The following is an 11,679-nucleotide window of genomic DNA, read 5'->3' on the forward strand; positions in this document are numbered from 1 at the left end:
TTTCGAGTCAGCCCTTGTTGAACAAGCAGGAAAGGATTTCAAAGCCTACTACCAGCTTTTAAAATGCACAAAGCGGAGTCCAGCCAGGCACATCAAATTGACTTAATTTAGAATAAGCAGTATGGTGATAACTGGGGTTCAGGAAATCAAGTGAATCTTGAATTTTGAGAAAATACAAAGATTCAGCAAACTTTCAAAGTGAAAACACAATGCAACAAGTGAGTGTGAGAGATTCAGGTCATGCAAAGGTTTTGTGGTCTAGTTCCAATCAAAAGGTCAAACAACTCTTTGCTAGCCCGAAGCAGCTAATCAGAATAAAGCATGGCAGTGGCGGAAGCAGACACTCAGCAATGATGCCACAACTAACCACCACGTTTTCAAACTAACAAAATTTTATTTGTCTGAAACAGGGGCAATAAATTTTTTAATCCACAAAGACCTCCCATAGAAAAGCATGGTTCAGGGAGCAAGAAATTCTGTTCAGAATCTTCCAAGATGAGAGCATGGCTCAGGTAAGTTCATTCTCAGTTCTCAGGACCCTCCTGAATAATGAGATTTAGTTTTTAAGTTTTCAGGACCCTCCTGGATAGTGAGATTTAATTTTAAAAGTTTTTAGGACCATCCTAGATAATGACATTTATTTTTAAAAGTTCTTAGGACCCTCCTGGATAATGGGATTTAATTTAAAATTTTCAGGACCCTCTTGGATAATGGGATTTAGTTTTTTTTTTAATTTTCAGGACCCTCCTGGATAATGAGATTTAGTTTTAAGTTTCAGCGTAAGTTCTCCCTTTAGAAAATATAATTTAGCTTTAAAGTTATCACTCTTAAGATGAGATTTAATTCGAAGTTTTCAGGGCCCTCCTGGATAATGAGATTTAGCTTTTAAATTCTTAGAGCTCTGTAGGTAACATGATCCGATTAACACTCACAAATATGCCCAGATCCCAAATTGGGGCAGAAAAATTTCTTTTATTTTGATTGTTTTATAGTAATCAGGCGCCCACCTGAATAACGAGGGAATACAGTTTCAAGTTTTTGGTATCAGGCACCCGCCTGGACAACGAGGGAGTAAAGAGTCAAGTTTTGGTAATCAGGCGCCCACCTGGATAACGAGGGAATACAATTCAAGTTTCTGGCAATCAGGCGCCCACCTGGATAACGAGGGAATACAATTCAAGTTGTTGGTAATCAGGCACCCATCTGGATAACGAGGGAATATAGTTTCAAGTTTTAGCAATCAGGCGCCCACCTGAATAACGAGGGAATACAGTTTCAAGTTTTTGGTATCAGGCACCCGCCTGGACAACGAGGGAGTACAGATTCAAGTTTTTTTAATCATGCGCCCACCTGGATAACGAGGGAATACAATTCAAGTTTCTGGCAATCAAGCACCCACCTGGATAACGAGGGAATACAATTCAAGTTGTTGGTAATCAGGCACCCATATGGATAACGAGGGAATACAGTTTCAAGTTTTAGCAATCAGGCGCCTACCTGGATAACGAGGGAATACAATTTCAAGTTTTAGCAATCATGCGCCCACCTGGATAACGAGGGAAGGTTTCAAGTTTTAGCAATCAGGCGCCCACCTGGATAACGAGGGAATACAGTTTCAAGTTTTAGCAATCAGGCGCCCACCTGGATAACGAGGGAATACAGTTTCAAGTTTTAGCAATCAGGCACCCACCTGGATAACGAGGGAATACAGTTTCAAGTTTTAGCAATCAGGCGCCCACCTGGATAATGAGGGAATACAGTTTCAAGTTTTAACAATTAGGCGCCCACCTGGATAACGGGGGAATACAATTTAAGTTTTTGGCAATCAGGCACCCACCTGGATAACGAGGGAATACAGTTCAAGTTTTAGCAATCAGGCGCCCACCTGGATAACGAGGGAATACAGTTTCAAGTTTTCGCAATCAGGCGCCCACCTGGATAACGAGGGAATACAATTTCAAGTTTTAGCAATCAGGCGCCCACATGGATAGCGAGGGGATACAATTCCAATTGTTAGTAATCAGACGCCCACTTGGATAACGAGAGAATACAATTCATGTTTTGGAAATCAGGCACCCACCTGGAGAACGAGGGAATTTATTTCAGAGTTACTTCAATTCGCAAATTCAAGAAGCATCAGGAGCCCGCCTGAAGAACAGAGTCCATTTTTTCTGTTGCATATTGAAGATCAAGTAGAGATTCACGGAAGATTCAAGACAAGAAGTAGATAGGATCTTGTATTTTCCTTTTACTTTTGCTGTAAGTTTTTCTTTTATTTTCGATGTAATGACAGGAACCGCGAACCGGAACCTCGACGGCACCTCAACCGGCTCTCCACCTCAGTATACTCCATCACCTCATTCACTTCTGAACTACACGTGACCTGATTCCTTTATAGCCAAGGATATGTAGACAGCTCAAATACCAGGGCCCGATCACAATCTTTTTAGCCACCTTTATTTTCTTTTGATTAAGCGTCGGGTCATAAATCCATTACGTTGCTTATTGTTCTTTGCTCCGAAAACTCTTCGTGTTTCCAAGCAAAGAGGGGCAGCTGTAAGCACGTATTTGACCCGAGCAAACTTTAAAGTTAGTTTTAGTATTTTAATATTTTTAAAATATTTACTTGAGTTTATTTTAATATAATTTTAATCTTTTTACTTTTAATCCTAAGTCATAAATAAAAAAAAACATAAAATAGTTTTATTTATCGTGTTTATCGCTTTTCTATATTTTTATCTTTAATTTAAGATCAATTAGTATATTTTTATTCATGGTATCTTAATTTTATCATGCCTTTAGCCTATTTTCTTTACTTTTTACTTTATTGTTATAACATTTAAAAATACAAAAAAAAAAAATTTCATTTTAAAATTTTGTTTATTTACTTAACTAAATTTAATTAATATTTTGGTAGGATTTTTGAGTTTGTCTTTGTCCAACAAGAAAATTTGTTGGCCCAAAGGTGTGAATCCATTTCTTTTAACTTAAACCCAATTATCCTTAGCCCATTCTTTCCAATCCATTAGCCCATTTATGTGCAAGATTTAATCCTAGTCATCTATTTCCTTCTAATCCAATGACCATCATCCCTTCCCACCTTCATATAAAATACCCAATTATAGAAACTCTAACCCAAGTTTTTTAGTTCCTAGGCTTGAACTAAAAAAAGAAAAATGGCGGAATTCTAAAACTGGAAGAACCGAACCATTCCTTCTCTGAATTTTCCAAACTTTCACACGTCTACTGAAAAGTTAAATCCTACACATATTTGTTTTTCCTTCTTCAATTGGAGCTGCAATTTGCTAATTCAAAGATATTCAATTTGATATTGTATCAAAGATAATCAAATAAACATAGAGGATTGGGTTTCTGCTTCCGATTTTTGATTTGGAATCTGATGGAATTTGACTGAGATCGATTTGGGTTTCGAGCTTTCCGGTGTCGATTTGAGGTTTCGGTTTGCAATTTCGGTGATTCGGTCTATGAATTGTTGCTTTGCTTAACCCGATTGATTTGCAATTTTGAGCTTTGTTCATCAATAAAAGGTCCATTTCTTACTCATCTTTTCGTTAATTATGTGTGCTCTTATAATTATTTTGATGAATTGAATCCGGTTGATGCGTATGCGTTTGAGATTATACGTATATTTGTTTGGATGGTATGCGCAATGTTTCAGCTCTCATCACTTTAATGATTATAGATTCTTGTGATTGTTGAGTTATTAGTCTATTAGCAAGGTTATTTTTTTTTTTTTTAAATAGTGCACTAAGGCTCTGTTTTTAGTTACGACCCATGCTAGTTATGAATTGTAGGCCTTTTCTGTTTTTATATAGTTTGTATAGTCTATTCTGTTTTCTGTTTAGTTACGATCCATGCATAAGTAAAGAAAATTAGTATTTTCGTTGTTCTAAATGTGGGGTGGACATCAAGAAAAAAAATTTGAATTTATCTTGTTAATTATTTTACTTTATTTGTTTGGATTGCTAGTAGCATGCTTAGGCCGTCCACACTCGGGTAGGCAAACTTTAGGTTTTTCTCTTTTATCTTATTCGAGGCGAGAGGTCGTTTCCTTAGTTAAATTTATCCGGGGAATGCCCCGAAGGATTCGTATATATATTTTTAACCGGGGTATGCCCCGTAGTATTCTGTAATTGGAGGCCGTGGTGAACATCGTAGAAGAAATAGCGTAGGATAATTTGGAACTTTACTTTTTCTTCTTTTTATTTTGTTTCCTTTAGGTGGAGACGACCTCGAGCCTCTTTTGATTGTTTATTTTCTTCTTGTGTGTTATTACCTCAATTTGAATGTCTTAAAAGCCAACTTGATCGAGTGCGCAACCGTGACTTTCATGGGACTTGAGGAGTGTCTAACACCTTCTCCCCGAGTCAAATGAACCCCCTTATCCAAATCTCTGGTATAGATTTAGTTTAAGAGTTCAAAGTGTTTTAAAAGGAAAATTATTATTTTTGGAAAAACGGTGACCTGACACACCGAAATCAAATGTCAGGTGGCGACTCTGAGATACTTCCTTTTGAACACAACTTTTGTCACTTTCAAAAATTGGAAAACCGTTTTAAAGCTTTGCTAAATCTTTTAAGAGGGTTAAGTAAGTTTTGGTAAAAAAGTGGGTGTGACACCTAGCATGGAGAGTCTTCCATTCACCCTAAAACCTTTGGGCAAAAGTATTAATCAATAAACTCATACATTTATCATCTTCTAGCAATCACTCCACAACTTGGCGTAACATACTAAAAGGTTAGCAATATTGTCAACTATGATTACAATGGCAAATTGGAGCAGGTGTACACATTAATTTTTGGGACGACGCGTGGGTAAAGGCTGGGCTTACTGTTCATTTATTAATAAATGGGCCTTTGCCTTTGACACATCAAAAACTAAAGATTGAGTCAATCTATAATTCCAATGCTTGGAATTGGAACCAGTTGCCTTTTGAACTTACAGATGACATAAAAAATCTTATAATGAATCCTTACATTTTCACTTACAATAAACAAGGTGATAGTATTTATTGGGCTTTAACAACTGATGGAAAATTTATGGTTAAATCAATGTACAAAGCCTTGGAAAATCAAGCCACTGATGACCACAATACAATATTTTATTTCAAGTGGATATGAGACCTACTTGTATATCCCAAAATTAAATATTTCATTTGGTTACTTAATCATAATAGGCTACCAACATTTCAATTTCTGCAACATCTCAACATTATTACTAACGCGGAATGTGCGTACTGTCATGAAGCAGACGAATCTTTAAGTCATCTGTTTCTAACCTGTGTTAATGCGAAAAATTACTGGAATGAACTGGGTATGGGATGATATATAAATAGTTTGCTTAATTTCACTACACCCCAAGAATGACTACTTCCTTTACTTAATTACAAAGGCCATAAATTACCATACAATATTAATCCACGTACTTATTTACCTTTAAGTTTGTGGAACATTTGGATCACCAGAAACAAGAATGTTCATGAAGGCATGCATAAATCTATTAACATTCAATTTACTACCCAGCAAGCCACTGAATTTTGTTACCTAGTTGCTTCACAACATAAAATACAATGATGTGTTAGGGTTCCCCTAAAATGGATACCACCAAAACCTAACATATATAAGCTAAATACTGATGTGGCACACTCGTCAGAATCCAATGGCATTGGAGGAATAATTAGAGATCACAATGGGAACTGGATTCTAGGTTTCTCGGGTAACATACCTTGTCAATCGACTATTGCCACAGAAATATATGCATTATTACATGGACTTACATTGGCTGTACTACACAACCTAATACCACTTCACGTTGAGATTGATATTAAGAAGGTAATAATGTCGCTACATGCTAACAATTTAATATACGCTAATCTATTGACTGATTGCAGACATCTACTGTGAAAGCTACATGATCCAATGGTTAGCCATGCGTACATAGAACAAAATAGATTAGCGAATCAGCTACCAAAACCAGGGAGCTTTTTGAAGGAAATTATACAATGCAGGTTTTTGAGCAAGCACCACTTTTTGTTAAAAAAAATATGGGATGAAGACAAGCAAGGTGTATCAACTACACGCTCACTGTCGCTTAGTCCACGGGCCTTGCCAGATCTACGACTTACCGTGCATGAAAGGCGCAATTCTCACATAATCCCAAAAATTAGAATAATTGGATTTCACGCTTCTTACTCCCGATTAGGCCTTTGTAAGCGTAGAAAGGGCTTTCATGGATTTGTGGCAAACAGCACGGAGCTTCGCGGAGGAAGCTGCAAAGCGATCACAGGAGTTCACTAATGAAGCCGTTAAGCGTTCACAGGTGCTCAGCATGGGTTCTTCCAAGTTATCCGACGTCGTTTCTGAGGCTTCCAAGCGTTCCAAGGAGATTGTTGCGGAAGCTTCCAGACGCGCCGACCAGATCAAGCTTCAATTTCCTGCTGCAGCTGCCGTCTCTAGCCTCGTCGACTACTCATCTTCCCCTCAAATTGCTTTGGCTGCTCCTTCGGTTGCTGAACACGAAAAGTTCGGAGTTACTGATGAGTTGAGAGAGTTTGTTAAGGGCATCAGTATGAACACATTCCGCGAATTTCCACTTCAAGGTACTTGCTCTGCTCTTTCTCCCTCTCTTTAATGCATGCATTGCTAACAAGTTAAAGTTAAACAACAACTCTGAAAACGAGACAATGAAATTGTAGTACATTTTTTATTTGGAAAATTGTTATTTTGATTGGAAGTTTATTCAATTTATTGTGCTTAATCTGCAACTTGCAACAAATCAGATGGAACAGTCTCTCTATTGCTAGCTATATTTTTATAAGCTCATGAATTTGTGGTGGGTGGGTTGTCGGGGGGGGGGGGGGGGGCTACAGAAACTTGTGAGGGACTGGGATTATTGTAACTCTACAAGACACATTAGGTATTTTATGAAGCTCAGGGAAGCTTTTCATGAGCTGGTCAGCTGGGATTCTGTGAAGCAATCCGAATATAATGAAGATGCTACTGAATTTGCTACCAATGGCATTTCCTTTAGATTTCTGAAGTCATTCCATGCTTAAATCACGTGTTCCTTCTTTCAATTGCTTGAGTCGCCTATCGTGAGGAGAGACATGCTTAAATGAAATCTCTCTTGATATGCAGATGAGTCAGAGATGTATGATACTCCTACAATCTCAAACGTTCGGCATGATCTTACAGAATTTCAGGAAACACATGCAAAACTTGTTCTTTCATCTGTCAAGGTATGCATCTCACTCTTTCATTGTCATTACCTGGTCAAAATCATTATAGAAAATATTTCTAGTCTCTTATATTGCTTACTCCCATCCTCAATCGAGCCTAAATCTCAAGGCATCTTGACTGCCACTTCTCTTATGTTCTGTTGAGTTTAAAACTCACCTAGTGTTGGACTCATATTTTTGTGGTCCTTAGTGCTAAACTGGCTTGTTATGTCACTGTAGATCATAATTGTGTTGAGGACTATGCCTTTAAGAAAAAACTCCTTTTCAAAAATTGTGTGGAGGGCTACTCCCTTTTAAGAAAAAAAAATCATTTTCAACAGTTGTGCTGAGGGCTACGCCCTTTTAAGAAAAAAAGAAATTCTTTTCAGGGCTACCATGTTTCAGTGACCTGCACATTGGAAGAGTTTATATACTGGTTTGAATAGTTTATAGCTCTCTTTCTGTTTTTTCCATTATAACCTTTTTGATGAGGAATAGTTGACAGGGGTCAAGCTGTTGAGAATTATGGTGTCTTTGATAAAGATAAATTTTGCAGTTACTACAACTACGAGCATTTACATGTTCGTTTTCTTTTCTTTTATGTGTGTGTATGCAGGAAATCTCAAAGTTGAGGTATGAGATATGCCCACGCATAATGAGAGAGAGAAAGTTCTGGAGAATCTACTTCATTCTAGTTAACAGTCATGTCGCACCGTAAGTATCTTCCAGGAAATAATAATCTCTTCTTCCTGGCTTACACCAAGCTGAATGTGTTGCTTATTCTGTATCGTTGGAATATATTGCAATAACATGCACGCTATTAAATTATATAATTTTATGCGTTCTTCTGTAATTTGGGTAAAGACTTCTGTATAAGAAAGCCGTAATAGCGGAGTATAAGATGAGGCTTTTGATAATGTATTAAGAATATATAGAATAAAGCCATTGTGAGACCTTTAATCTTCGAAATGGAGATATGTACTGGGCCGGTCATTTGAAGATTACAGGTTTCTGGTCATTCTCACTCCTATGGGACTGTCAAATTGTGTGCTGAGCTAATACATATTTCTTCTCAGCTTCATAAAATTGATCACTATTTGCGTGTGCTGATCCTTCCTGATACTTCAACGATGAAATACGAAAGTTCGTAAGAAGATAGCAGTAATTATAGCGACGAACATGCTGATCTCAGTGAAATTAAATTCTAGGAATGATCAATATATTCCGCTCACTATTCAGTCATTGATGATGAGTCTATTCACTTTTCAAACATTTTGTTACCTTGAGCTTAAGATGCACAATTCTAAAATTGTTGCTACTCAATGTATAACAGGACCTTCCTCATTCTCTGATTAAATTCTAATGAAAAGGAATCATCAACAATGACTTTGGAAAAAATTAGGACTTTCAACGCACCAGAGCCACGAAAATGAAATCCAACTTTCTTCTAAAATTCATTCATGAATCCAGGGATCAACCTTATCTCCTTTACTGCTGTGGGGGACTGGTTATGCTAATCCATCATTGCAGATCTTGTTGCTTTAAATTTGGAGGAACTATAGCATCTTTAAAAAGGATGACATAAGACTAGGCACTTAAATAAGTAGCTGTTGGAGGTCTTTGGCAAATTTTTTGGGTAGTTAGGTACATATTCTACTGGTTGAGAGCATTTGATTCACTGTTCCTAATTTAAACCAACCCTACATTTTACCAGTACAAACACAAATAGTTGGAAAATGCTTTTGTTAGATTTTTCTCTGGCAGTTAGCTTCATTATTAATCAACTATATTTGGTGTAGGTATGAAAAGAAATACATGGACGAAGTGAAAATGAGATCTGCTGAGAAGGCAAAGGTCGAGGAGGCAAAGGATATTTCATCAGCTGAAACAACTTCTACACCAGTGACCAGGGCAACAACCCAGACAAACAAGAAGGCATCATCATCAACTGCTGACCAGGATTTGGACGTTTTTCTTCTCGGAGAGGACAGCGATGAAGGGCCAGGTACTCTATTTACCATCTCACATTTTTGTCACCTGGTGTAAGGAAGAGTATCTAATTTATTTGTGAAGATCATTAAAGATACAGTTTATCATCATTCTTTCCTTTGATCTCTGCCTTCTCCCATTAAAGAAAGGGGAAAAAAATGAGAAACACACATGCCAGCTTCATTCCTTTATACTCTTCCTTTACTGTACTGTAGATCATTGACTTACTAAAAAAAGTATTAACGATTTGAGTCGTTCATAACCCTGTTAGCCTATGTCAGTTATTTTAATTGGTGGACAATCCATTTGCCCAATCCTGTCAAGAATTGTCGCCACAATCAGATGCTAACCCTTGATAATGTACAACATATGGTACAAAGCTATAGAACAACTATTTTTACGTGCTGAAATCCAAATTATCATCTTTCCTTGCTATCATCTAGTTTATGGTCTTCACGTAGCCATAAATGGTACTGTACACATGGTTGCTTGTCTTGCATCAACAATTGGTCTTATGTATTTTCCCTTTCAGTCGTTTGCCTTTTGTTCTCCAAGCAGCATTGACCTAATGGCTTACAAAGTTACCAATAGGTCTGCATATTACAAGTGGTCACATGAGACATCTCCATTTTATCTCTCAGAATCTAAATATTTATGATCTGATTACCACCAATAAGAAGTTTCTGTTTTTGGTCTCGAAGAATAATCAGATGGTCAAAGCTTAGTGAGTCCTCATTCGCCAAGCCTATCTTTCAAGTTATCAGTTGTCTAAACTGGTTAAAGCATCAGCTTTTCTGTTTTTACGTGTTTCTTTTTTATTTTAATTGTTTCTTTTTGCCCTTTCTTTTCATTCCCAAAGTCTTTGGTTTTTCTTCAAGATAGAAAATACGGGGTCATTTGTAGATATACCTTTGTGTTGCTGCTATTGTCTTCAGATTCAAGGAGAATAATCGAGATGCACTGACAATCTGTTCCTTTTTTCAGATGATAGGGACGATGCTTCTGATGATGATTTTGACATGATATAGATAGGTAAGCACGGTCTTTTATTTTTTTTCTTTAGCCGAGGGTCTATTGGAACTAGTCTCTCAGCCTGTCCAGGGTAGGGGTAAGGCTGCATACATCTCACTCTCCCCGGACCCCACTTGTGGGAATACACTGGGTCGTTGTTGTTGTTGTTGTTGTATAGAGAGCTCTGTTGTCTTCGCTATAAATCAGTATTATACCAGTCAGATATCTGTATATCTCCTATCTCAGAAAATGCTGAAACCATAATTAAGTCAAAATTTTGACTTTCTGGAATAGTTATGGGAACCATGTCATGATGCATATGTTCCACCTTTTAAATGAGAGGACTCTTTCAATATGTAACATATTTGAACATCCCAAGTACAATGTATATGGTGGAAATTTCATTCGTTTGTCTTTATGAGGTTTCCTTTCCGCAGAGGGAGAGGGAGAGGGAGGGGGAGAGGGTTGGGCAACGGGGCGGCAAGAGATGCTCCAGTGTTGGAACTTGTGGGTTGCTGCTATGTTCTTGCTACCGTTGAATGTTTCTCCAGCTCCATGAATGGATTGTACTTTGTGCATTATGTATGTCATATCAAATTGAAGTATGATGCTAAATACCCATGTTCCATGCTTCAAGTAATAGATCTCACTTGTAGTTATTCCCATTTTCGTGACAACTTTTAAGAGTAGTTTAACTAAGTATGATCTGAATAGTTCAGCTCGAGTCAACATGTTATGGTATTGGTGCTAGTTCTAGGTTAGCGCCCGCGATTTGATAGATTTTGCTAACTTTTTGTGAAGCCTGCAGGAAGGTGAAATATTGGAAACTAGACCATACATTGGCTGCTTGCTGCTCGGAGAAGTTGTGGGTGAAATACACCTGTATGTACTCATATGGGTAATGCACGATAATCCAGCTCATATGAAATAGACAAATACTCAAATACTTGCCACCTTCCTCAGCTCTTTCATCTTGTCCATTTCTTCATCCCTTTTCTTTCTTTTTCAACTTTTATTTTCGCTGGAGTTGCAAAAGATAAGGTATGTGGCCGAGGAGGACAGTCGATATATAATGATGTTCATTTCTAAGGTGTAAAGTTGAAATTCATTTAGTGGCCGTACCATTCACCTTTTATTTAGCTCTAGTACTGGCTGCTTTTCGTTCTACATCAGTTTCTCGACATAGTAAACATAGTTGTAAGTTCAGGCTGTATATTGCGTTTCAAATGCTGCGCTATCTTTCCTTTCTCGAGTTCGTGGAATGTACTCTAAATGTAGCTTTTGTTCATCAGTTGCTTCTCAACGGATAAGAATGGCTTCAGGGTCATATTCAATGCAAAAATGCTGAGAAGTGAGAACTGCAATCCTATTGTTGAAAACATTCATTAGGCAAACTTAACCGTTAGACAACATGCTTATGCCAGGTAATATAGCAAATTTTA

The 11,679-nt window shown here is 37.5% G+C and overlaps 1 protein-coding gene across 4 annotated transcripts; it reads left to right on the forward strand.

Moving 5' to 3' along the window:
- The first annotated feature begins 3,178 nt into the window (after positions 1 to 3,178).
- Positions 3,179 to 11,450, forward strand: LOC107824063 (uncharacterized). Of its 4 annotated transcripts, none has more exons than XM_075256704.1 (7): positions 3,179 to 3,548; positions 5,912 to 6,619; positions 7,158 to 7,258; positions 7,854 to 7,951; positions 9,037 to 9,242; positions 10,211 to 10,258; positions 11,046 to 11,450. In XM_075256704.1, exons 2-6 carry the CDS (start codon positions 6,250 to 6,252, stop codon positions 10,252 to 10,254), a joined length of 819 nt encoding a protein of 272 aa, XP_075112805.1. In that variant the 5' UTR covers positions 3,179 to 3,548; positions 5,912 to 6,249; the 3' UTR covers positions 10,255 to 10,258; positions 11,046 to 11,450. The 4 variants fall into 4 exon arrangements, with proteins under 4 accessions (XP_075112805.1, XP_075112806.1, XP_016506266.1 ...); XM_075256705.1 differs by having other exon boundaries at positions 6,029 to 6,619; XM_016650780.2 differs by lacking the exon at positions 3,179 to 3,548 and having other exon boundaries at positions 5,698 to 6,619; positions 11,039 to 11,450.
- Positions 11,451 to 11,679: the final 229 nt, after the last annotated feature.

The sequence above is a fragment of the Nicotiana tabacum genome, chromosome 6 (assembly GCF_000715075.1).
Source record: "Nicotiana tabacum cultivar K326 chromosome 6, ASM71507v2, whole genome shotgun sequence".
Classification (NCBI taxonomy): Eukaryota; Viridiplantae; Streptophyta; class Magnoliopsida; order Solanales; family Solanaceae; genus Nicotiana; species Nicotiana tabacum.